A 27,516-nucleotide genomic window follows, 5' to 3' on the forward strand; every position below is an offset into this window, starting at 1 on the left:
GGAGTTAAATTTAAGCAAATCTAGAGATCATTTGATGTGGTCAGATGCTTGTTCGAAGAGGTAGTCCTGATAAAGGAGCCGCTTGATGGAAAGGCAGAGGAGTTCGGGGGGGTAATTCACTTCCTTGGTTCTGGACAGTTGAAGGCATAACTGTCTGCGGCATGATAAAAAGAAACATAGATGTAGAGACTGGGCTCAAAGTAAATGAAGATTTGGGCATGGTGGGGAGGATTGTAGGCTAGAAGAGGTTATAGACATAAGGAGGTGAAGTCATAAAGTATAATAGTGAGAACTTTAAATATGAGACATGAGGAGACCATGAACCAAGGTTGCTCAGTAGAGGCCAGAGCATTGCCGAATGTGTTCCAATAAGGATAGTTTGCATTTCATAACTGGTTGACAAATAACATGTATAAATCACTTTAAAATCTTTGGATTAACTGAAGTTAATGGATAGTGGTGGATGGGAGGATGACCAGGAGCATTTTGCAGTATAATCATAGTCTTGATGTAATGAAAGCATTTTATGAACGGCTTCAGTGAAGTGTTGTCAGAAAGGCAGCTTTAGATCTTTGAGGCTTGTAGTTATTATGTGTTATTGGTTGCTGATGGGTGTGAGGATTATCTATTTGCATTCTGGCTGGTGGGGGAAAATGTCTTTGCTTGTCCTATAGTAATCCTCCCAAGACCCTTTGGGCATAACTTACTCCTTGTTCCTGAAGGGTGGTACCCAGCAAGCATTGTATAAGGAAATTTGGGAAGAGGGTGCATTCAGATGTCTCAGCCTGTTCCAATTGCCTGTGCATGTAGCTGCTAGAAGCTTAGATCCATGATTCCATGAAGGAATTTTCAAACATTCCAAAGAAGTATAAAAGGGAGGGAGAGATCTGATAACTTTGGCGTCCTTTTTTACCTGACCTTTGACCAGTGTTGGAAAGTAACACAATAGGTGTGTATCTCTATAGTGCCTTTCACGTAGTAAAATGTCCTAAGGCATGTCACAGGAAAGTTTAAAAGGAAATCAATGTTTGATATAGACACATAAGGCACAATACAAAGATGACCAAAATCTAAATTGAGAGAGGGAAGATTTAAGGAACAGCTTTGAGTGGTTGAGCGAGATGGAGAATTTTAACTAAGGTTAAGAAAAATGCCACTTTTGCCTTGAGTGGCCGTAATTTGTTCTGGAGTTTAGGTTCGGTGGTGGATGTGGAAGTGGGAGTGATTTCTGTTGTGAGGTAGCAAAGCTGACCATGTACAATCTTGTGCTGTTCAGCTTATTACATATGCATCCTCAAGGACTAGGAGGGAGGCCTGGGCTGGAGTTGAGAACCTGGGTCATGGACTCCCTCGACTACTTCCCAGGTATGACTGCAGAGGTCATTAGTGCATGGCAAGGCTTAGGAAACAGGTGACATCACACACAGCATGGTAGCCTAATGGAGCTGCAGTGCTGGATCCTCACTCGGTTCAGTTCCGCCGACCTCACTGGCTAGCTGAATTGTTCTCTCCTCGGAGTTTAAGGACCTTTAGTTCTCAAACTAAAGCAGTGAGGTGATGAGGACGGAACTCACACAGGAGATGAGGATGCATCTGGGAGAGTTAGCGATGGTGTGCCTTGAGCTGGCATTGAGAGATCCCTGTGTGATGAGACTGTGAGTTTGAGAGTTGAGTGATGAGAATGGAACACAAGAACTAAGAGCAGGAGTAGGCCATCTGGGCCCTCGAGCCTGCTCTGCCATTCAATAAGATCATGATAGATTCTTATCCTGGTGGGACAGAGACAAAAATTCATCCTTTTGTGGCACTGGACAGCTGTGCACATCTGTGGGGCATTGGCATTGGCTGCCTGTGCCTCCCATGCTGGATTTGTCACCTTGGTTGCAGATCTTTGCCTAAAATGTGGTATGAGGAATCGTGGTGGGTCTCCTGTGTGTCTGTAAACTTGGGTGTAGAAGGTTTAGTGCACCTGGCAGCCATGACTGCCATCAAACTCAAAAGTGTGATAGCTGTGTGCGGGGGTGACCTTTTTAAATATGGCACCCAGAACATTGAATTGCTGAATTGATGGCTGGCCAGGCAAATAAGAAGCTGCCTGCCAGCAATACAGCATGGAATCTATGTCTGTACAGTTGTTTCACTCAGTGCCACACTAAATGGCAGAAAAGGCTGTCATTGCTCTTGGCAGGCTTAGTGCTGCTTTCCCTGCCCAAAATTGCATTATGACAAGTTCTGAATTGATTTTGGTCTAAGAATTTTAAAAATTATTTTGCGAAATATTATAAAATCTATATAACAGCTAATAACCAGCAGTTACATACATCTCAAGAATGTTTCTTCTTGAACTGTGCCTGTTTTTCAAATTTGAAGCAAGTTAAGTTGTTGTTTTTGTTCAGCAAGTAAGCACCCAAGGAAACAATGCAAATTGAGTTCATGTATGGTGTTGAAATAATAAACTGTTGGGTTTAAATGGAAAAAATAATGATGAGATTATCAGGTTTTCCTGCCAGCAGAGTCTTATGCGAGGAACTATTCTGTTGAATCTTCTTGCTGAGAATGTTTGCTGCATGATATTACTTACCATTATTGGAAAAGGAAAAAAAACAAAGTCAACCATGAACAATTTGTGTTATGGTGTATTCTGAGGAATCTCTTCTAACTTTATTAGGCCATCATTGGAAATATTCTGTTAGTATTCCATTTAGAATTGTGGTTTAATGCATTTCTGGCTTAGCCGCAAGCCACATGTGCCTAATTGGAAATCCTGATATTGTAAATTGCATTTCTGATCAGTAATGGACATGTGATCTCATATTTACAGCAGGTATGTATGTGTATTTAGCTTTGTTTGAATGTTTGTTGGTAAAATTGTGAGAGCGAAAAAACATTCCAGTCCAATCCTAAATGCAGACTCATGTTTATAAGAGGTGGACAATAGTACTGTGACTTTGCATCATAGAAGTGAGGAATTAAACTGTGTTCTTGATCTAGTGGGAGAGCAGGATGTTTCCAGCATGGCATTATTTTGCCAGCATCGAAGTTAGTGTTCTTGACCACCATACATTATCATTATCGTCCCTAGAAGTGTGGAGAAAGCTTGTTTCAGAGTACAGGTTGTGTGTACTGGTTGATAATGTGGGGAGGCTGTTGTGCTGCAGCTACCAGGAGGCTGACCAAGGGACTGTCCAATTTTTAGTACTGGCAGTTGATGTATTGGAAGGATTTGCAGATTGACAGCCTCTTTAGTCAGCTACATTTTGTGGCTTCTGGCTTCAAGGCAGGGGTACTATCCACTGCACCACAAGACCTCCAATCACCACACATGTTTTATTGGCTGTTAAGGATGTTATTGCTCAGGAATAATATATTATTAGAATTATAAATGATGGTACACTGCTGTTGTGTGATACAGTATTAGTATTGACAGGACCTACAGCAACTATGGTTTGATTTTGTGACAATCTTTGACCCAAAAGCAGTAATAATGATCAATAACAAAAGTAACAGAAAACAGCAACAATCCCTGGGAAATCTGTAATTGTTTTAAAAATGATTGGAAAAGAAATTTAAAAGTTTGTGTAAATTGCAAAGGGGTCAACCATAGAATCCCTACAATGCAGCAGGAGGCCATTTCGTCCATCAAGTTAGCACTGACTATCTGAAAGAGCATTTTACCCAGACTGCCATTCCACACAGACAGTTCCCAAGGTTGGAATTGAACCCATTGTGAGGCTGCAAGGCTAACCACTGTGCCCTGATGCTGCCTTCCCCCTTTTGCTGCTGCCAGAGCTCAGAGCTTGTGCAGCTCCTGGAGCTGGGGGAGGCCATTTGGCTGCTTCGATATGGGACAGCCCACCTTTCAGACAGTTTATCCCTTGTCTGATGTTGGTGAGCTTTGTGTGTGTTATTTTTATTCAAGGGTCATTAACAATGTGCACATTCACACAGACTGTATGTTACTGGGTCACCAATGTTGCTGATCTTCCCCCTCAGCTGGGACACTCACAGTAAGGGAACAGCCTTCTCACCCTAAATACTCAGTCCACGTGACCTTGTGACTTCAACCTGGAAACAGTACCAGATTGAGTTGAGATATGGAAGCCAAGTGGCCAGACACAAAGGAGAATTGGAGGACAGGAGAGCTAGAGGCGGAAGGTGATCAGCACACAGGTGGACAGAAAATGAAGTGAAGTAGAGGCAAAAACACTGGAGAGGAGTTGAGTTTTGAAAGCAAGTGTGCCATGCTGGGGAGAATGCAAGGGCAGAACCTTGTTTGCATGGAAACTGCTGCCTGTGGAAAATCGACTAAGTTCTTGAAGGGAATGGATTGGAATTCTGCTTGGATGAACTGTGTGACTGAAATTGGGTCCCTACGGTTGCAGTGAGCTTTCTAACAATTCAGTGAGATTTCTGTTGTATCTGTTATCCCTGTCGAAATGCAGTTTGTCAGTGCTTGACTTCAAAAATGCAGTGCATTTTAGAGAGCTGTTTGGGGAAAAATGAATATGTTCATGTAAACAATTTAAAAAATCCAGCAGCTCCTGCAATAACTTGCCACTCCTGCAAAAGCCAAAAAAAAAACAATGTTGGCTTTGTCAACAAGTTGAAATTGGTTCACGTCCCTTGAAATCTGCCTGAATACATAAAAAGCTGATTGTGTGGGATTCATCGACTATTTTTATGCAATGAAAATTTACTGACGGGGTGATTGGATTTTCTCTGGAAAAAATTGGATACTAAAGAGCCTCCGAAGGTGGTCAAGTTAGGATATTAAGCTGAAGCATAAGGTTTCATCCACATTTTTGCTCAAGATTCTTGCATAAGGACAGCATGATGGGCTCTCAGTGCCAGGCACCCTGTTCAATTCTGTCTTAGGTAAATGAGTGGAGTTTGCGTGCTCTTCCTGTGCGGGTTTCTTTGGGTGCTCTGGTTTCCTCCCATTGTTGAAAGACATGTAGATTAGGTGGATTATCCATGGTAAATGTGTGGAGTTGCTGGGGAGAGTATCTGGGAGGATTTTTGCTGATTTGAAGAGGACTTTTGCTGGTTTAAAGACAATTTTTGAAAAACACTGAAAGAAGCTGTCAAGACTGTACCATCATTCTATCAATTCTGGAAAATCTGAGTATTTCACCTAAAAATATGTAATTGCTGTGCTCCTTTATTCAATATTTTAAGGAGTCACCTAGAGAAGGGTATTAGCACCTTGCTAGGGGGGTCTCCTCAGTCTGTGTGAGAAGGACATGAGATCAGGTAGAGCAGCACTGGCTAATGCAAAAGAGGGGGGAAACGTGGGAAAGTGGATACTCCCTGCTACAGGGCAAAACTTCTCTGAACCAATGCCCCGTCCAAGGAGTGCATGCCCTCTTGGTCTCTATAAGTCATCCTGAAATGTGATACTGTATATCAGCCTATTTAGGCAAATCAGATAACCAATTAAAATACATAAAGGGATGCTGTCTTAAACAAAAACAAATCACAAATGAAGCTTAAAACATCGAACCAAAATGTGATTCTGTGCCCAATTGGCACCCAGTTCCTGCAGTGCCCATTGGGCACAAAAGGCATTGTATATAAACCAGTATGCTGACAGTGGAAGTAAGTGCAGCCCACATATATAATGCCCAAAGCAAATTGCATCTAATTAGTGCTTGAGGTGCCAAATCTTTGGATGTCTCTGTTTTAGCATCTCCAGGCAAGATCTAATGATAATCAATAACTCAAGGCCATACTGGTGTTTTAAACCTAGACTTTTCAAACAGGTATGCTTTATTAACATGACACCCATTTAGCACATTTTCACCCATTAACCAAAAGTAATTTCTATGGTGCCTTGTAAGAGTTAAGCCCATTTTCAGATTTCAATAGTTGAATGAGCAGTGAACTTTGACAGTGGCTGATCCTGTATGAATGTTTTCCCGCAGTAAAAATTTGGAAACCTTCAGAATATTACATTGACTGTTTTCTTCTGGAAAATGGGTTCTATATCTGGACGCTGTTTATAGGGCCAAGTTTTCCAACTACATGCTTTTTGGAGCCTTAATAACGAGGAGGGCATGTTGAAAATTTAGGTAAATATTAAGAGAGAAGTTTTCATTTGTGTTACAGGGATAATGTTAGACTTTTGTCTCTGGGGGTGTGAGTTTCAGATATGTATGTGAAAATCTTAATCTGATAGCCGATATTAAAGTTTTATGAAAGAGTCAGAAAGTTGTTAGAAAATAAATCAACGATGGAGCCATTAATTATTTTAAATGTTAACTACGTAGAGTTCAATGGAAGTTAATATCATTAATGAAAAGGAGATCTCTTCAAGATGATCATTTCAGTGAGGTTAAGTAGGGATATACGTTGGCATAAGAGATTAGTGTAAGATAGTCGAACAATATATGAAAGGTCAAAGTTTATTAAGATGAGAATTAGGAGATAAAAAGAATAACTTGAAAACAATTTATTGCTGACAATATAGGGATACTGAAAATAGCACCATAGACCAACCAGTTTGAAAAGAGAGGATTTGGTACTGCACTCAAATATATGCATCCAAAATATTAATTCATCCTTCAATTTGTCAGATGTCTAGCAGTCTCAATATTTTTATTTTTGTACTAGTGCTAAGAAATATTGAACTGGAACTTCCTCTCAGTGGTAATCACCACTGGGTTGCCACTCCATTCCTTTTGACTTACCTAAGTCAGGAGCTGCACATTTTTCACTTGATCTTCCATTGTGGGTCTGGTAATAAATGTTTCAACCAGTTGGTCTGGACCTATTCCAGTGTAGCACAGCAATGTCAGGGGAGATGAAGTTATGTCCTCTTCTTGTGGCACTGCTGTTGGGAGATGGGTGTCAGTGGTGGAGGTTTGGGACTGCTTGGGGGGTTGGAGTTGGGTGGACACAGAGGAAGGGCTCAGGAGGGTAGTGAAAGATTTGGGGATGAGGGATAGCATTCAGTCTTGTACTTACCAGGAGTTAGAAGTGGTTTTAATCCTTCCAATTGTTAACTATTCTGTTAAGAAAGTTGGAACCATCAGATGTCTTTGATTTAAATCGTAGTATTGGATGGCTTCAAGCGTAGTATAATTGCCCATTGGAAATTTTAACTTCCTGGGCAATTTCTATGCAGCCCAGGTGGCGGACTTCCAGGTGGTGCCCCTGCATACTTTCTGGGGTATGTCCAGGGTACAAACCCCATGGAGATGGAAAATTCTGGGCCAATTTGCATTGTACAGGGCAAACATAAAAAAAAAGTCAGTGAAGCGAAAGATCCTACTGTACCTCATTGCTGAAGATTATGAAAAGCTAAGAAAAATAATGTTTATTCATAATAAATAAATACCATTAAATGACCTGGAAAGTAACCTGAATTCATAAGATTAAGACAGACATTTTTCGTGTTATTATTCATACTATGTGGCAATGTTCTAGTTAATTCTCCTTTAGACTAATTTTATAACCTACCCACAATGTAGCTTTATCGAGCAGTCTGTTGGGTGATGCTCCTGTTTTAATAGATACAAAGAGGTAGATGTATGAAGATGCAAGGCACACTTGAGCATTTGAAAGCTACAAGGAGTTCACATCAACTCTCCAACTCAAATATTATTTTACACTTGAATACAAAATAGCCAAGATTCTTTTTTAACTATGGAAGTTCAATTATGCAAACCCTTACACATTATTCCAATTTTCAATGATTTTAAACTGTCCTTTCTTTGGGTTCATATGTGCTTCAGAAAATGAACTGGATTCAAACTTTCCTACATAAGTTCATTCGAAACATTTGTTCTGTCTTATTTTGACACATTACAGATTGTTTTGCTATTCTTAACATATTTTGAAAAAGATGGTTGTAATCTACCCTTTTTACTGACTTGATCTTTCCCTTATCCCATTTTAACTACACCAAAAAATTGTCTTTTTGTGCGCATGACTTGAGCACTACAGAAACTGATAAGGTCAAAGTTGTTTGGGTGATGTTTAATCCCCTTTATCACAATTGATTGCATTGCAAAATTAATATTGAATATAAGAGGAGGACCATGTAGTATAGTAACATGTTGTAGATTTGACTGGGTACACTGTTTATTTGTTCTAACGCTGAAGGAGAAAAGCATTTTTAAATGTGACTATTTTTCTGGAATATTTTAAGCAGAGTTTTAAGTAGTATTTTGAAAATTCTTTCTCCATAGCCTGATGGAAAATAACTCCATCAAGAATTTGGAATGTTAGGTTTATTGCATGTTTTGGAATGCCTATGACACAACTTTGCAGTTTGCTGCAACCTTTAGAGGCATTTTTATTTAAAAGCACAACTGCATATGATATCCTTACTAAAATTCTCCATTAAATTGTTTAGTGCACAATTTTAAACTAGTAATGTCGAAGGTAACTTTGATTTGTTTGACAACCCTAAATACTAGTGTCTGGCTGCACTTTAAGACTATAATAATTTATGCACTGACTTAGGAGCTAATTAGTCTGATTATACACTAGCCGCATTTGTTGTGGCACAGAAGTATTCCATTCACTTCATGTAAAGGATTAGTGGCTCTGGGAATGTTTCAAACTGACAGATCTTGAATAGAAAGAGAGCTTTTATTTTTGTATATAGTGTGCACAAAAAAAATCAAGTGTTTGTTGCTATTGGATTATCTGTTATATAAGGAAACATTTTTAAAAGCTACGAGTTGGGTTAAATATGTTATTACTTTTGCTTCCTTTAATGTAAAAAAGAACTCATGGTTTAATCGCATAAATTGTAAACAAATAATTTGCAAGTGACAACAGAATAAAGGATTATTATCAGAACAAAGTAAACTTTCTGATTACCTCAGCTGTGTATAGATACCTGACTAAAATAAGCACATGGCTCTTGATATGGCATTTAGACATCCGACACCTGCTTTAGGATCACCAATAGGAAAATATTGTTCCTTGATTTTCCTCTGAGCCACTCAATATCCTTCCTTAAAAATGCCAGCTGATTGATGTTCTTTGTTCATCACTGGATCAAAATGTTCCAACATACATAAGTGACAGTCTTTCTTTCCATGCTTTCCTCTCTCCTCACTCTCACTGTCTTCTCTTCCACCCATAATGGTCCTCTTTTCTCCAACTGAGCTCCCGCCCTGCCCCGCCCCATGTCGTTTCAGCACTTCTGTGCTGATGGCTGTCCATAGCAGTCTCCTTTTGCTGTTTTTCCAGTTGCTGAGCAGGCTGTCCTCCTCTCTGGGTTCTTCAGCCATTCTCACCTCCTCACATCATCTGTCCCTCCTTGGACATATTGAATCCTGTAGGTGTAAACAAGATTGTCCCATCGTATAGACATATAAAATCAACAGTTTTACATTTTGACCTGGATGTTTTCATCTAATTTCAAGGTGCTGTATAAAAGTATTTTAAAATAGATTCTACGTAATACAACAATGTCATTTCCTGTGTGACCTATAAAAATGAATGTGTTTGAAACATGTGTATCGGTTTATACATTCACTTTACTGCCTTAGAATGCAGGTTTTCTTTTAAAGATTTCCATGTGGTAATTGACCACAGGAGAATAGTTTTAATTATTTTGCTGCTGTCATCTGTAAAATTAGAAATGTCGAGCACTGTTCAAAGTCTGTAAGGATGACTGTGGCATCGGAAGGAAATGATTTATGTGAAACAATGCTGTAGATGACACATCATCTGGCCTGTCAAAATTTGTGATTTTTGTGAATGAATCAGCAAATATAAAAAAGGAAACAGAATTCTCAATTTGTAATGCTTGAACATAGTGTAGGGTTATACCAGAAAGTAGCTCAAGTATAATATTGCCCATGTTAATGATGATCAAATACTTTGTGCATGCAGATCTTCGAGTTTATGGCTTAATAACTGAAGACAGATCAGGACCGAATGCCTCACAATGGGTTATGTCTTAATTGGACCTCTGCACTAAAGCCAATATGCTACTGGTATACATAGTAAAATGCATTTCATTTCAAACTCTTGGTGGGTAATTTAATTCACACCATAAACATCAGCTTCTCTGCTGGAGATTTGTTTGGAAATTTCCATTAGTGAGCGTCGGTCCTTCTGACAAATGCATTTACAGGCAAACCTCTGTTTGGAATATATACCTGATATCCTAAATGTTTTTCTAAAAATATCTTGATAAATATTTTTTTCAAATTAATTAATGGTTCATTCATAAGAATATGATGTACTTTACCTTTATTCCTCTCCCCATCGTATATATGTTTTAAAATATCTTCCACTTGTTCGAGCCATGCAAGATTACTTGGTTGCAGGGGTGAATAGTTGACATTGCCCCACTCAATGATCCATTCTTCTTATTCATTCATGGGATGTGAGCGTCACTGGCAATGCCAGCATTTGCTGCCCATCCTTAATTGCTTCAGAGAATGTGGTGGTGAGCCAATTTCTTGAACTGCTGCAGTCTGTGTGCTGTAGATATAACTACAGTGCTGTTGGGGAAGGCATTCCAGGATTGTGACCCAGTGATAATCAAAGGTTTGCGATATAGTTCCAAGTCAGGATAGTGTGTGGCTTAGAGGAGAAGTTGCAACTGGCACTGTTCCCCATGCTATCTTGTTCTTCTAGATGGAAGAGTTTGCTAGTTTAGAAAGTACTGTTGAGGGTGCCTTGGTGAGATGCTGCACTGCATTTTGTAGATGTGCATCTTGTAGGTGTTTCACATTGCTGCCATTTTGTGCTGATGAGAGTATTGATCAAGCAGACTGCTTTAATCTCAATGTATTTGAGTTTGTTGAGCGCTAGAGCTGCCTTAAACCCCTTATTTGTGCAATATTTGTGGTGGGCGAGCTTTGAGGTGTTGCAAGTTAATCACACAAAGTTAGTTGTGTGAAAACTGGAATAAATCATGCTATTTTTTCAGTGGGAGTTCAGAGAAGAATCTCCCACACTTTGTGCACTGCACTGCACTAGTGTAAATCCTGTTAAAAATCAGGAGGCGGGGTCTACTTCCACTGGAGACACCGGCAGCATAGCGCTGAGCAGGCCACTGCACATGCAGCAATCTGTCAGCACCGAGATGGCTGCTCCTGTCTGCCAGTCTCCCGATCACTGGCCAACCATGTGATCTCCGCACTGTGGGCCCCCCTCTTTCCCCCCCAAGGCCTGATTGCTGGTCCCCAGTCGTGCCCAGGCCCAGTCCCAACCCCACTCTGTCCCCCTCCAACTAGCCTCGATCATTACCCCCCCCACCCCACGGCAGTGTGATTGCTGGACTCTCTCCCTTTGTTTGCGATCCCAAATGCAGAATGGCAGCAGGTCCCCCCACCCCACCGATTGCCCCATAGGCCCTTCCCCCATCAGCCCCTGCTGTCTTGACACTGCTCACAGCCCAGAGGGCAGTGCCAAGGTGCCCCCTGGACAGTATGAGTGTGCCCAGTCTTGTACTGCCGAAGTGCCAATGCCTGGGGGCAACCGCCTCGTCAACTGACCCTTTGGTGACGCCCCTTATTGCTCCCCTGTTCACTCCAGCAGGATGTGTAGTATCACACCCTGCCAACACACCCACCCCTCACCAATCCCCAAAACCCTGCCATTCCCTACTTATCACGCTAAGCATCCTTCCCCTGCAGTATCTTCCGGACAAACAATTTTAATGGTTGGGGAAGTTCCTCTTGGCCTCTTTGGTTGATGTTAGCATATTATTGAGACCTGACCGTTAAAATGACATTTCTTGCTGTCAAACCTCACGGAAGTCAAAATTGCCCTATGTACCTGAAATGTTTTGGATTGTTGATAGCCACGCCTGTGCAGAATAAAGCTTGCCTTATCTAGCTTTAATGTGAGGTTTGTAACTGAACTTAATATCTGTTCTCTGTTAGCAGTATTTGTAGCACATAATTGACAGAGGTTAACCTGACTATCGGATTACTGTGTCCTACAGAATTGTTTTGGTACTTAGTTTAACTGTTTCAGAACAGAATATTTCCATTCATACTGAGTGAAGCTGAGAATATTGTATGTTCATAGATTCATAGCATCATACAATGCAGAAGGAGGCTATTCGGCCCATCAAATCTACACTAACCACAATCTCACCTAGGCCATATTCCATTAACCCCATGTATTTACCCTGCTAATTTCTCTGACACTGAGGAACAATTTAGCATGACCAATCCAACTAACCTACACACCTTTGGACTGTGGAAGGAAACTGGAGCACCTGGAGGAAGCCCATGCAGACAATGGGGAGAATGTGCAAACTCCACACAGACAGTGACCCAAGCCGGGAATTGAACTCGGGTTTCGAGCGCTGAAGCAGCAGCGCTAACCACTGTGCCACCATGCTGCCCATGTTCATGTAATTAAAATGGTTATTGCTCCAGTATAATATTTGAAAAGGTCCTTCAAAGGTTCTTTAGTCTGCTACTTCCTCTTTGAATTTGTACTGAGCACTTTGCAGCTTTTAAAGTTCATGCTTTACTCTAGAGTCTAGAGAAGGCAGTTGTCATCATTTAAATGACCCATGAATACTTCTGGCTTTTGCCATTTAGAGTATTTACGGGCTTTTAAGTTTTTTAATTTCAGGAGGCTTCTCAAGTTTGAAACATAAGTCATCAATGAAATAACAGGTTAGAAGGCAACATTGAATACCTTCTCACTGTTAAAGATCAGCTGCTCTATAGGAATATTCTGATATTTTGGATGGTCTGTCTGTTGTAGAATGATGCAGCACTGAAGGAGGTCAGCCAGCCCCCTAGCCTGTGCCAGCTCTTTGAAAGAATTAACCAAATTAGTCACACTTGCCCCACTCTTTCCCCACATCTTAACTTTAATTCAAGGGATGAAAGAGAAGGAAGGTCTGATTTGCTTTGACTAGGCTCAACTTTGTATTGTAGTTTATATAATGTTTCAAAGAGCCATGTGAAGGGATTCTGGTTTATTGGGTAAGACAACTGCAGATATCAATGCACGTGGATCCCAGAGCAGAAAACACATACATTTGTCATTTTATTGCAATTCCCTGAGAAAAAGTTAAAACACACATTCAGCTTTTACATTTAACCATGTGAAGATTTCCTTTGACTCTTAGCAGCTATTCAACTTATTATGGTTTAAGTATTAAAAAATTACCTTGGAAGCGTGTACGCTGCATATTGTCAAACTGTGTGTGCCAGCTCTTAACTTTGTGTCAATAATAATCACAATCACTAGCACACTGAATCGTGTTCTGTAGCTAACAAGCATATTTTTTTCTGCTCATCTGTTGTCAGAATCTAATAGAAGCCTGTTTTCTCCATTATTGGTTTCCACCACAGCAATTCATCAGAGCCGCAAGGATCAGCTAAACCCCCATTAACCTCCTCCAATATGACATCACGAATACTGCTACGACAGCAGCTCATGCGCGAGCAAATGCAAGAGCAAGAACGACGAGAACAGCAGCAGCAGCAGCAGGCAGCACAGTTCATTCAGCAACGAGTGCCAGTCAGCCAGACACAGGCCATCAACGTCAGCGTCCCCACCAGCCTACCCACAAATACCCAGGTGCCAATGGAAGTCCTCAAGGTATAGCTTAATCCTTTACATCTATATTCCTGATCAGACTGTGTATTACCCAAGATATCAGACTTTTTGAAGAGATGTTCATTAAGCTAACAAAGAGAATAATATTCTCCCTATTTTAGATTAACCAGATGAACAGCAGGAGAATTATGCACAGTATAAATATTTTTCAATCCTAACAGTTAATGATTGGTTGAAATTAAAAGCAAATATATATTTGCTACAGTGCATTGTCCTTGAAAATGATAACAGGGCAAATTTGATTCCAATACAGCTGTTGCATTCATTTTCAAAGTTATTTTTCGGCAAGTACTTTTTATCAGCTGCCCTGAATTGAAGCTCTTCACAGAAATGACTGCACTATCTAATACATGCTGGGCTTTCAACTCTTTGCCAATGGTCACATTTAATCCAATTTCCTCCAATGAGTTGACATCTTCTAATCAACCTGATTCTTCATCAGACAAGGAACTACAGGAGCTTGTTAGTATCTCCCTATTATAGGGGATAGAGTAAATACCTTCCTAATGACCACAGGATCTCCATTTGTGTAATACAAGAATTTTGATTGTTCTTGTTGTGAATCTGCATCTTGATTCAAGTATTTGAAATGTCACTTGAAATGTTTGGATTTTGATCATTTGTTTCACTTAGAATACAAAAGCACAAATTAAAAACAACTGCACAACAAGGTTAATTTCATAGTGGCTGAATACTATTATACATAGGTCTGTTATTTATCTGCTCTGTGCATTAGATCTTTGATCAATTTTATCATTTCTGAAGCTCGTCCCAAAAAAATTCCAGAAAGATTCCATCCTGATCTCTACCTCTGTTTAATATGCTAATTTTGAAGGGATTTTTTTCATTGAATGCTTCAAATGATGCACAGTTTCACCTTTAAACAATAAGATTTGTGTTGTTCTGTTTCCATTTTGTCTGAAACCTGTAATCAGCTTTGTAAAAGCAGACATGACAAGTTTCACTTGAATGAGAGAAACTGAGAAACAGCAAGGTAAAGCAACTTGACATGTTTTGAATTTTACTTTGCTGTAATTTCCATTTTGTTCCTTAGCAAAAGGACCTGCTAAGTAAGTAAGAATCGTATGAACTGGGCAATACTTAAGACCAGAATTCTCAAACAAGTGTGTGCTATTTTTGTTTCAACTGAAGTTGGTCACAGGTTTTGAATATTTTATTCATCCTAATTACCACTACAATCCTGTCTGTTGGTAGTAAAACCTCAAATTCCTGCAGCTGGAACTTTATAATATAACTACAGTGGAATCCCAATAAGTTATTTTGACGTTTGTGTCAAAAGGGCTGTAAGGGTGTCTGTGAGTGTGGGATTGGGGGGCGGGGGGGGATGGGGTCGGAGGAGTTTTTGATGTCAAAGATTGATAAAAAAAATCTACAATTGAGTTTCAAAGCTATAATATTGGGAAGGCTGGATTTTCCCTCTGGGGAAAGGAAAGAGGAGTTAGAATTATTTCCAAACTCTGAACTCACCTTGAGGTCCAAACAGTCACTCTTAAAGGTTTTCACAGAGGCAACCACTTATGAAGACAGATTCCTTATCCAATTAAGCATGGTGGGACCTTTCAACATGACAGGAGCAGCAGGTTGCAGTGGATTGCAAGTAACTAAGAGGGCCCTTCCACATGGAGATGCTGTCACACCAACTTTTTAAAAAAGTTCAATAAAAACAAGTACAATATCCAGTCTCCTTTTAACTGTTGTTAACTAAGCCTTTAACAAGTCCATTTGGCTGCAGGCTTCGTGGAGACAGCTAACCCTCTGACCCCACCTCAACAAAAGTTCCTTGTGCCAGGAACAGATTTGGGAAATGGGCATGCCAGCTGGCACTGGTACTTCTGGGCTCCATCTGCCTCTGTTCCATGTGGATCCATGATGCCTGAAAAGCCACCCCAGCGTGCTGAACAAATTCCCGGCATGAAGCTCCTGTGTGTTAGATGGTTCAGACGACGCATCGCTTCTCCACATAGACCAAGACAGTTCCAGGTCCAATTTTTGGCCTATTCCAAGTTAGCTTGTCTGAGCCCAGGGAGGAGTCAAGAGCTGCTCATTCATGTCCAGCACCTCCTGTTTGAAGTATACATGTTGAAATAACAGGTGAGAAAAAGATCCTGGTGGTATTCATGGTCAAGTAGCTGATTGAAAGACAGCCTATACTTTTGGATATTGGTTACGTGGCCAAGTTATCAGAGAGCATCTAGATTGTGTAATTATATTAAAAAAATGTGAAAACTTAAAAAAGAGGCAGCACTGTATGAAAGTTTAGTCAGAGCTTCCAGGTTGAATAGAAACCTTATAGAATATTGTATAGCATGGATAGTTTTCAAATATGTAATGGAAAAGTGTGCTGTATGTGAAAGGATTGAGGAGGTATTGATGATATCTTACCTGGTGGTACATAGTTTCGCATGACCAGCACAAAGTTTTTTTTTGAACAGTGTTTACAAACAAAGTAATAGACATTATTGTGCTTTGTTCACTGAGAATAAATACTTGCCTAGATACATTTTTTTTCATGGACGGACTTCTGGCAATAATATCTATTTAGTAAAGCTGCTTCTTGTGTTGTTTTTTGTATGTCAAGCAGTGACCTGTTTGCACTATGGTCATTTGTTAATTTGTACAGATTACTATTAAACTGGCCAATCAAAGGTCAATTTCTTAGTTAACTCCTTAATTGGTCCCTTTATTTTCGGCGGTCAAAGGACTCGTCTGACTCAGGCAGGAGGCCTCACTCATATATGATGATTAGGTGAGATGTCAAAAACTTTCCATAGTGTGGCTAGGAGCAGAATTATTTTTCCAGGCCCCACAAGGCAAGTGTTTGGAAAGGTGTCTTTGTGCACTGTGTCTTGCCATTGTCATATGACCTCTGTCATCATTTTGTGTATAAAGGCTTGAGAGTAGAAGTCTGCTATCATGGAGTGTGCAGTTGAAATTGAGTAGATTTTGGTAGCTGGAAGAAAGTCAGCCACTGTAAGAAACAGCAGAGTAATCAAATTTCAGTCTCCAACTTTGTACAGGACATTGACTGTTGGGTGTGCCTGTGTGGCTTTAAATATTCCAGCACCAGTCCTATCAAGATGAAGGGAGATTTGAAAATAAATTGTAAATTCTTCCAGTCTCCATGAAAGAACTATGAGAAACTATGATAACAAGATACCTGAACCAAAAAAAAGTAGAACCATAGAATCTCTACATCCAATTGAGTCTACACTGATTCTCTGAAAGAGCATCTCACCCAGGTCCTCCCCTCTGCACTATCTCTGTAACCTCAAGCACATTTATCATGTTTAATCCACCTAACCTACACATCTTTGGACACTAAGGGGAAATTTAGCATGGCCAATCCACCCATCCTGCACAACCTTGTCAGTGTTCGAGAAATTGCGCTCTAGACCTCAATGAGGAGGAGAAAATCCTGTCTTTTGAAATTTTGGAAGCCATGGCCCACTTTGAGCCCTCTACTAATGTTACTCATGAATACCACTGGTTCAACACCAGTGCTCAGGGAGAGGGGGAAAATTTTGATCAGTACATGACCCCCATTGAGACCTCCTGCTGAATTTGGTGAGTGAACCACTGAAGGATGATCTGCTTAGAGATAGGATTGTCTTGCAAGCAAGAGATCCTACTGAGAGATGAGAAACTTACTCTCGAAAAAGCTATTGACATGTGCAGAACTCCAAAGTGGAGAATCATCAGATGAAGAATATTGATGGGAGAACTGATATGGCCCTGTTCTATGATGGGAGGCAGTTCAGGCCTCCCGAGCACAACACAATGGAGATAAGGAAGAACTATTTACAGAAGGGTTCAGGACAGAGAACTGGATGTAAATATTGGAGAGGACACCCATACAAGAAAAGGAAACATCTCCAATGTAGAGAATTCAGTGGCCTATCTGCAAGAATCTAACTCACTTTGCACACAAGTTTTTCATTGGAAAGAATTAAAGCATAAAGATGGTTGCTGGAGAGATGTCGGACAATATTCCTGCTGAATTACTCTGCATCCTAGAGTAGGTTGGCATCCTCCAATCTCGAGGGAAACAAATGGTTTGTGACAATTGGAAAGATTACTGTTAAAGAATGCATTGTTTTGCGTGGATGAGATTTAGTGGACTGCACTGGTTGCAGTGTTGTCTGCCCCAACTCTTATTTCAACCCACCTTCACCACCAACCCACCCTCCTCCCGCCCCTGACAGAAGATCCAGCCTGCAGATGGACGTTTTAACATTGAGCCAAGAAACCTCTACAAACCCAACCCCAGGTCAAAATTCTGGGCCTATTTGTGCAATGTGTATGTTGGAACAGACGCAAGTGGCACAGACGCAAATGAACAGACAGTTTTCTGTACATACTTGATTATTTTATTTGTAGACCATGTATGTGCCTGACTTAAAACTGTAAATAGTTGTGTAATCTCTGTTGTTTCTGATGAAAAGGGGCTTGTTTGGAGAAGTGTCTTTGTGGATTGCATTGGGCTTGTCATACCCATGTGACCTCTAATGTCATCTTTTGTGCATTAAGGCTTGAGAGCAGAAGCTATTTTATCTACCACTTGGAACAGGAAGCAAGGGTTTCTGTTGCACGAGATTCTTATCCTTCATAATCATGAAATGGCCCTCCTTTACAAGCCCCTGTCTTTCTTCACTTTTTAGACATGGTCACAGTTGTCAATTCACTACATCATTTAAATCATGCTTGGTTTGAAAATGATTGAGTGCAATGCCTTGTTGAGAGTTTTACAAATAGACAGTTGCACATATTGGCAAGTTCATAGTTGTTACAATCATACCTTGTGTTTTTTTTAATAGTCACGTGCTTTCTCTCAAAATGCACTTTCGGAAGCTCATCTTTGTAATATGATTATTGGAGTATGTTGGATTATTTTCTGTCCGAAATACTGTTTTTAATTAAACCTCTGGACCAAAAGTTGTTACACGATTAGCTACATTGCATTCACATATTGGAAAGCTCTTTTGTTCACTGATGTTGCCAATCAATCACTTCTTGTGATGATCAGCTGAGCATTTCTTCTTCCTCTTGTTCTACTCTGAGGAATAGTCTTTAACCATCTTGAATCTGTTCGCTATAACACTCGTATTAAATGGCTTTCTTTCCTTTTCTCCTTGCATCTTTAAAAAACTTTGTCTAATCCTGCCTCTCCATATGTGATAACCAGTGCATTCTCAGGACATTAGTTGCATTCAGCATTGCTATAGCAGGATTGATGGAATTGTAATGCCTGATGCCCAGCTACTATTGCACCACACATGTTAACATCTGGCAGGACGTCTCAGTGATTTAAAAGAGCAGGGAAAATGGTTCCTCAAATGATTTCACATCCTCAACTGCTCAATTACAGTTCTAAAATACAATGGAGAACCCTACCTGCTGTCTTTCCAAAGATTTATGCTGATATAGCCACATGTTTAGTCAGTTTGGATCAATGGTTCACTCCATGGAAACCTCATAAAAAATTTAATTTGCCAAATGTAATTGTGCTGCTTCGTCAGCAAAATTGGCAAACAGGACACAAAATTGAGCTTTTTTAAGACTACATACAGCAGAAGTTCCCACCCTGGGTGCCATAACAATTGGTGTGCCATGGAACAAGATTCAAAATTGATGTGAATAATATAAATCTAATCTTCGTTTTCAGCTCCATGGTTGGCATCTCCAAGTCCTGATGAACCTTAGACTTTCCATGCCTGTGCTGGCCAGGAAAGGGTGCCACATGTGCATGCTTCAGATTTTTTTACATTGGTCAGGTATATGCGCAAACGAGCTGCAAAAAGTCTGGAAGAAGTGAGGGAGAGGTTAAAAAAAAAACAGGATAGAAAGAGAAATAAAAAACAGAATTCTCAGAAAGGGAAGAACATCGGGCTAAGAGACAGGAAGGAATAAAGTTAAGAAAAGGAAAAACAGCACCAATTAGAGAAAGGACTACAAAGAGAAGTGAGGTGGGCTTGGGAGAAACTCTAGTAGTTGAAGGGACCCCAAAAGATGCTGCAAAAATCCGTGAAGGCAACTGAAAGCTGGTAATTCTGTTGCATGATATTGGGACAAGGATACACTTTGGTACGGTCAAAGAAATGAGCTTGAGGGACTTTACCGTATTGTATGTTTGATCATAGTTTGCAATAGATAAGTTCTAGAAAGGAAGTGAAGAATCCTGCTCTGATTCGGATCTGGCCAAAAGAACAGAACCTCAAGAAAAAAAAGGATTTATACACAGACAGTACTGTGACATCTACCTGGCCTTTAGATTTTCGTGGACTAGTGATGCTTCTTTCCCTGTGCCTGAATACCTAATTTACTATGTGTGACATAGAATCAAAATGGTAAAATAGGGCCATAAGTGCTGAGCAAACTTGAAAGTGGGAGTGTTTCAGATCTGACTTTTAGACTTATTCTGAGGCACCCCCATTTACACTCTGCCTGAAAAAATATCAGCGATTCCAAATTGTGCTGCAGAAGCCTGTGGGCGAGACTTAACACGCCCGAAACCCTGCAGCTCCAATCGGTGCCCCCAACTATGCATGCGCAGAAAAGAAATGATAAAATGCGGCTCCTCTGCTATATCCCTCCTGGGCTGGATAATGTATCCCCTTGACCCCCACAGACATCTCCACAGCATTACTGACCCCCTTATTTCACACACACACCCCCCCCCCCCCACCCCGGTAACGTAATGGTAAAGGGGGAAGTGCTTGTGAAGTTGGGCATGCAACCCATTAAGTCAATTTAAATGCATGCAAATATATTTATATGGCCATTGCACCCATTTCAGGCACAGTTCCAATCGTGGCTATTTTCAGGCCTTGCTAAAGGGGGAACGGTGCAGAGGCCAGGGCAGATTGTGTCACTTGCCTCGCGCAATGCATTGGTAAAATCGGGCCGTTGGTGTCAAATTCTGATTTATAATGGTTCTGTGAAGTTTTGTGGAACATTTTCTTATGTTAAATACAAATTGTTGTTGCATTACCTGTTTGATTTCTTGGTGACTATCTTATGTTGATGGTCTCCGCTTTTGTTCTTCCCCACAAGTAGAAATATATTTTGTACCTACTTGATAGATACATGCATAATTCTAAAGGCCCCTTTCAGGCCACTCCTCAGTCGTCTTTGTTCAAGAGAAAGTAAATGCAGCCAGCTCAATTTTCGCTGATTCACTTGCCAATCATGTGCCTATTTAGCAAGTTTATTATTGTCATCTTGTAATTAATTGCAGCCCCTCCCAGCTTCGCGTCATCCACAAATTTAGTAATTGTGTCTTTGATTCCAAAGCCTGAACCATTAATATAAATTGTGAACAAGACCAGCCTCTGCACTTGATCTGTGAGATCCCACTCCCACCTTCTGTCAATCTGAATAGCTACCCTTTACCAAAGCCAGCCAGCTATCCATTCTGTTACTTGTCTCCAGACTCCATGTGCTGATTTCATTCTTTGCTCTATTATGTGATGCTATAGTAAAAGCCTTTTGGAAAACTAGATCTGTTAATTCTAATGGCTTTTATGTCTGTGTTCAACTTTATCTGTTACAATTGAGGTTTATAAGATGATAATGTTTTGGAAGTTAAAATGAAGGGAGTCGTGTGACAATTCTGAACTCTGGTTTATTTGAAGGACTGGCTGAACAACATCCAAAGTTGTCATCTAGGAACAAAGGGAAAAGGCAGTAAATAGACTTGCTGGCCCCAGTTTTTAAGGCAGAAGGGAAAGAGAGATAGGAAAAGAGCAATAGTTTGTTTGAGCAGCAGAGGGAAGAGGCTGCAGGGTCTTGGCAAGCTAGTGAAGCTGGATGCAGATGGGAGACAATCTTTAGCTAGGACATTCCACAGCTACCTAAAGATTCTGGGAGATTCGTCTTGATATGGCCAGAGAGGAAAGGTCAAATAAAAGGACTTTACTGCTGTTAGTGGATATGAGAAACTTCAAAAGCTGAGGGAAGCACCTGGGGATGATCATTCAAAGTTACGACTCAATGAAATGAGGAAAAATTGAGCCCACTGGAAGCTAGAAGCAACTGTGCTCTCCACAGAGTTCCAATCCATCCAACAATGTGTAATAAGTATAAAAGAGGACTGTCCCTTTGTGTAGTTTGAAGTATAAGTCACCTACAAAAATACATAGACAATAATATTTTAGTTGTTTGTTATTTGTCATGTCATCCTTTTCAGCTATTAATTGGAAGTTGCAATTTCTTTTTAAAATGTTATCTGTCTCTATGGGAATCTAAACATATCCAATATTTACGTATGGACTTGGAGCCAGATTCGTGAGGCTATTGGACTCTACTGTTTGCTCACTTGGTTTTTAACATTGAATAAAGATTCATTCACTAAGAAGATATTTTGATAACATTAATGAAGCATTTTGGAATATTTATTACAACTATAGAGACGGGGTGACTGTGATTTCATATCAGTCTGAAAACACTCTGGGGTTCACCCTGGGAAACCACATTATAAACCGTCAATGCAAATCCTCCAGAGTGTAATGAGATTTTGAGTTTCACTACTGCCTTCTCTGCAGTGGTCCTATTCAGAATACATGTTATTTCTCTGTAGTTGGCATCATTAGAATGACTTGTCAGTAAAGATGACACTTCCTGAGAATCTTCATGTCTGCCTTAAGATAGAACTTGGTTAAATATCAATCAAGTTCATTCATCCTTGATATACAAAGTGGGAGTATTTTGCACAATAAGCACTTTTCTTGCTCTTGTGCCATTTAAGATGGATTTTGCTTTGTGGATGGATCCACAGTTAGTAAGAATAGACTTATTTAAGCAGCACCTTGCTGGAAATTAAAGACAGAAAAGAGCATTCCCATCACTTCTAAGGAATTTGTTTTAAGATGTGAAAGTGAAAACGGTGTTCTAGCTTGGAGTTAAGTATTTATATTATAAACTGTTTAAGATTAATTTTGTTTTAGAGTAATTCAGGAATTGTGATCTGTATTTAGTTTCAAGTTTTAATTAAGTGATTACCAATTTTTAAAAATAGAAATATCTTGAACAAATAAATACTTTTGTAAACAAGTGATAAAATATACAATTCATTAAGCTTTTTCATCATGTTTGCAATTCACAACTATTCGTTCAATTCAGAAACAAGTGGTGCTAATCTGTTAAGATAATGTTAGCAGAATGTAGTAAATTGTTTCTAATGCAATACAAATCGTAACTGATATCACAGCATTAGAAGGTAACTGATTGTAATACATATCCAAACTGCAGACTTCATAAACATTAACCTGAAAAGATAAGTAGTTTAGATTAGTTATATATATATATAGATATCATTGACATTTCTGCGTTTTGTATTACCAAAACATATGATAGCTTGTTCAATGTTTTATGCCAGTACTGATGCCTTTGTATATAATTTTGTTAATCCAAAATGAAAGTCACTGATAAATGTAAAAGCTTATATTTGTTGTGTATTTTGCTGGCCAGGCCAGCAATTGTTGCCCATTTCAAATTACCCTTGAGAAGGTGGTGGTGAGCTGCTGCCTTGAGCCACTGTAGTTCATGTGGTGGAGGTACACCCACAGTGCTTTTCGGGAGGGACATCCAGGTTTTTGATCCAGTGAAAGATCAATGATATATTTCCAACTTCAGATGTTGAGTGGCTTGGAGGGAAACTTGCAGATGTTGGTGTTTCCATGTATCTGCTGCTTTAGTCCTTTAGATGGTAGTGGTTGCGAGTTTGGAAGATGTTGGCTGCGATTCTCCCATTCTGCTACACTAATTTTTAATGCAGTGGGCTGGGAGATTCTTGCCTCGGCCAATTCGCGGTGTTTGTGCATGCGTTCCATCGCAATAGCATATCCCAGCTCTGCGCCGGAAGTTGGCAGAGAGGCATGAAAATCATTTCGATGGTCATTTGAATCTCATTTAAATGAGATTAGTGGGCCCGGGACTGAAATCTGAGACTGCTGACATCTCCTCCCCTTCCCAGAGTGGTTCACGTCAGCAGGTTTACAGAGCTTTTCACCAGAGTGAAGAGGGGGCAATTGGGGTCCCCCAGAGGGTTGGGCAGTCGGAGTGCCTCCTGGGCATTGACACCTTAGCAATGCCAGCCTGGTCCCCCAGTACTGCCCAAGGGGCAAAGTGCCAATGCCCAACGGCAAGGGCAGTGCCTAAGGGACAGGGCCTGATGTGGCCTCAAGGGGCGATCTGTGGAGGTGGGGATCCTGCTGCCACACAGCATTGGTAGGAGAAGGAGGGAGGCCAGTGATCAGGATGGGGGGGGGGCATCAGTCTGGTTGGGGGGGATTACACTGCAAGGATATTTGTCGGGGAAGGCTGGGCTGGAGATCGGGGTGGGCCAGGCAGGGGGGTTCCGGGGCTGGCCTGGGAATGGGTGGGGGCAGGCCAACGATCAGGCTGTGGGATAGCTCGGAGAGCTGGCAACGCAGGGATTGTGGGGCTGGTCAGCAATCAGGAGGCACACACTGATCTCGGCGCTGAGAGATCGGCGCATGTGCTGTGGCCCATTCAGCACTATGCTGCCGGCCTCTCCAGCGGAAATGGATCCTGCCCCCAGCTTTATAATATGCATGGTAGTGACCTCAGTAGTGCACAGGGCGTGGGAGATTCTTTTCTGAACTCTCACTGGAAAAAAACAGCGTGAATTACTCCAGTTTTCATGCAAATTCGACACAGAATTTTTTTGGGAGAATTCCGTTGTTTGAAGAGCCTTGAGAGTTTGTCCTCAAGTTTCTACTACTTAAGTTTCTACTAAGCTGCTACTCAGTATCAGTGGTGAGGGTGTAAGTGTTTGTGGGTGGGGTGCCAGTCAGGTTGGCTGTATTATCCTGGATGGTTTCAAGCTTCTTGAGTGTTGTTGGAGCCGCATTCATCCAGGCAGCTGGATATTCCATCACACTGCTAATTTACGCCTTGTAGATTCTGGATGACTTTTGGGGAGTTAGAAGGTGAGTTACTTGTCACAGAATTTCTCACCTCTGACCTGCTGTTGTAGCTGTGGTAGTTATATGGCTGGTCCAGTTCAGTTTCTGGTACATGGTATCCCTCAGGATGTTGATCGTGGGTGATTCAGCGATGGTAATGCCATTGAATGTGAAGGAGCAATGGGTAGATTCTCTATTGCTGGGGATGGTTATTGCCTGGCACTTGTGTGGTGTGAATGTTACTTGTCCCTTATCAACTGAACCCTGGGGCCACCAGCTCTCTTATTTGTGACCTGTGCAATAATTCTTGAGTGAGAAAATATTTTTCAATAAATCAAATGAAAAACTGACACAAATTGCTGACTTCGGTATGATTTTTCACTACTAAATAAAAGCTTAATAATCTTTAAGTTAATGTATTAATGGCTGAAATCATCTACGCAGTGCAAGTTACAACCAGAAGATGATTTAAAATGATAATTGTGTAACCAATATCAAATAATTGGTTACACTTAATAATGGAAAGATCATAGTTATATTTTTAGCTCATTGGTAATTTTCCATTGCTTATACAGCAATGTTAAATGTGACCCTGCCATTCCCTGTGTTGGAGAGAACACCATCCTTGAGCTACACTTTAGAACGTCTTACCATACTGTCAGCAGCAGTCTCTGGCTTTTTGCCAACCAGTGGAAAAGTACTGTGAATAAGTGAAGTTTGTTGTTCTATGCAGTTTTAAGTAACTTTCCTGTGGAATTTTTTTTTGCATTGTGACAGTTCAAAGTCATTAAGTGAAATTTAAGGACAACTTAAATTTAGAACAGTTTTTGGACCCCCATAGTTGCCTCAAGTACTCAATTTCTTAGGTAATGTACTCAATCTGTGTGTACAGATTCTTACAGCACTGAGGAAAAAAATGATTAGATGGCCAATCATTAGTCAGCTGTTAATCATTTTTTGGGAGAATCAAAGCCTCATTTTACAAACTTTATGACTGTCACAGTGATATCCTCATGTTATTACTTGTGTCAACTTCAGAATATTCCTTCATTTTTGAAGTAGCCCCTGCCTATCTACGACAGGATCTGAATAACATGTCGATTTAGGATACAAATGGTAGTCAACATTTGTGCCAATTAAGTGCGAATCTCAAACAAGAGGAAGTCAAGTCATCTCATTATAATCTTCAATAGTAACACTGACATCATTCACCCATCATTAACATCCTGCAGGTCACCTTTGACTAGGACTGTACCAGCAATGTGGTACAAAATTGGAGAAAGACTGTGTAGTTTGCCACATGTGACTCACTTTCTGATCCCTGAAAATCTTGCCACCATCTACAAAGGTTCAAATCAACTGCGTGATGGATTGCTCTCCACATGCCTGGCTGGGAGTAGCCACAAATAAATTCAAGAAACTTGACACCATTCAGGACAGAGCAGTTAACTTGATTAATTGCCTTGTTATTGGAATCCATATCCACCCTCTCAGCAATCGTATGCTGTGGTTGCTGTATGTATGATTTACAGAAATCAGCCATTCACTAAAGTTAATTGACAGCATTTTTTCTTTTGACCATCAAGAGGAACAAGACCAGCAATATTTTGGGAACATAGTTCCAAAGCTTTCACTACTTATGCATTGTCCATTGCTTAATCACTGCTGGAAAAGAATCTTGGAACTCCTGATCAAACAGCACTGTTGCACCAGTGGCTCAAGGGGAAACCCAGCCATCGCCATCTTTGGGCAACTAGAAATGGGCAATAAATGTGGCTTATCCATATCTCCCACATTCATAGATGAAAAGAAATGACAAAAGTATTTAGATCTTCCTGCTTTTTATGAAATATTAATATTTCTATATCAGAGAATATTGGAACCATTAGTGGAACAGGGACTCTATTATAATAATGAGATTTATATGATTGTTACGTTTTGGGACTTTTTAATTTAGAAGTCTGCCTGATAGACCTGGGTGAGAAGCCAGTTAAAGATTCATGGGAGGCCCAGGTTGTCTTGCTGAGGAGAAGGTATATGGGGTTCACACTTGGATGCAATGGCAGCAATATCTATGTATAGAATGGTTCAATTGGTAGTCTCCAAAATTCCAGGGAAGTTTTGACAATGTCACTTTGTAAACCACCATGCTATAAACTGTCCACTTAGTTCCAGGATTGGAAAAGAGCAAATGTGATGCCAATGTTTAAAAAAAGGAGGTAGACCATAGATGGTTAACTATAAGCTGGTTAGCTTAATCTTTATAGGGGGGAAAATGCTTGAATCTAACATCAAGGAAGAAATAGTGAGACATCTGGATAGAAATTGTCCCATTGGGCAGACACAACGTGGGTTCATGAAGGGCAGGTCACGTTTAACTAATTTACAGGAATTCTTTGAGGACTTTATGAGCATGGTAGACAACAGGGAACTGGTGGATGTGGTTTATCTGGATTTCCAGAAGGCATTCAATGAGATGCTGCACAAAAGACTGCTGCATAAGGTGCAGGAGTTCTGGGTAATCTATTAGTATCGATAGAGGATTGGTTAATTAACAGAAAGCAAAGACTGGGAACAAATTGTTGTTTTTCTGGTTCGGTGACTAATGGTGTGCCTCAGAGATCAGTGTTGGGACCGCAATTGTTTACGATTTACATTGATGATTTGGAGTTAGGGACCAAGTGTAGTGTGTCAAAGTTTGCAGATGTCACTAAGATGAATGGTAGAGCAAAGTGTGCAGAGGACACCGGAAGTCTGCGGAAGAATATAGATAGTTTAAGTGAGTGAGCAAGGGTCTGGCCGATGGGATACAATATTAGTAAGTGTGAGGTCATCCATTTGGATAGGAATAATAGCAAAATAGACTATTATTTAAATTGCAGCATGTTGCTGTGCAGAGGGGGCCTGTGTGTCCTTGTGCATGAATTGCAAATAGTTGGTTTGCAGGTAATTAAGAAGGCAAATGGAAATTTGTCCTTTATTGCTAGAGGGATAGAGTTTAAAA

General features: G+C 40.4%; 1 protein-coding gene across 3 annotated transcripts in view; it reads left to right on the top strand.

The window, feature by feature from the left end:
* The window catches only part of LOC145339059 (microphthalmia-associated transcription factor-like), a 261,551-nt gene that overhangs the window by 138,815 nt on the left and 95,220 nt on the right, over window positions 1-27,516 (top strand). For all 3 annotated transcript variants that reach the window (XM_080183484.1, XM_080183499.1, XM_080183491.1), the window contains exon 2: window positions 13,299-13,548. In XM_080183484.1, the coding sequence (XP_080039610.1) occupies window positions 13,299-13,548 (250 nt within the window). The remainder of the gene's footprint in view (window positions 1-13,298; window positions 13,549-27,516) is intronic.

Source organism: Carcharhinus amblyrhynchos, chromosome 3, assembly GCF_965287045.1.
Source record: "Carcharhinus amblyrhynchos chromosome 3, sCarAmb.v2.hapA, whole genome shotgun sequence".
In the NCBI taxonomy this organism is placed as follows: domain Eukaryota; kingdom Metazoa; phylum Chordata; class Chondrichthyes; order Carcharhiniformes; family Carcharhinidae; genus Carcharhinus; species Carcharhinus amblyrhynchos.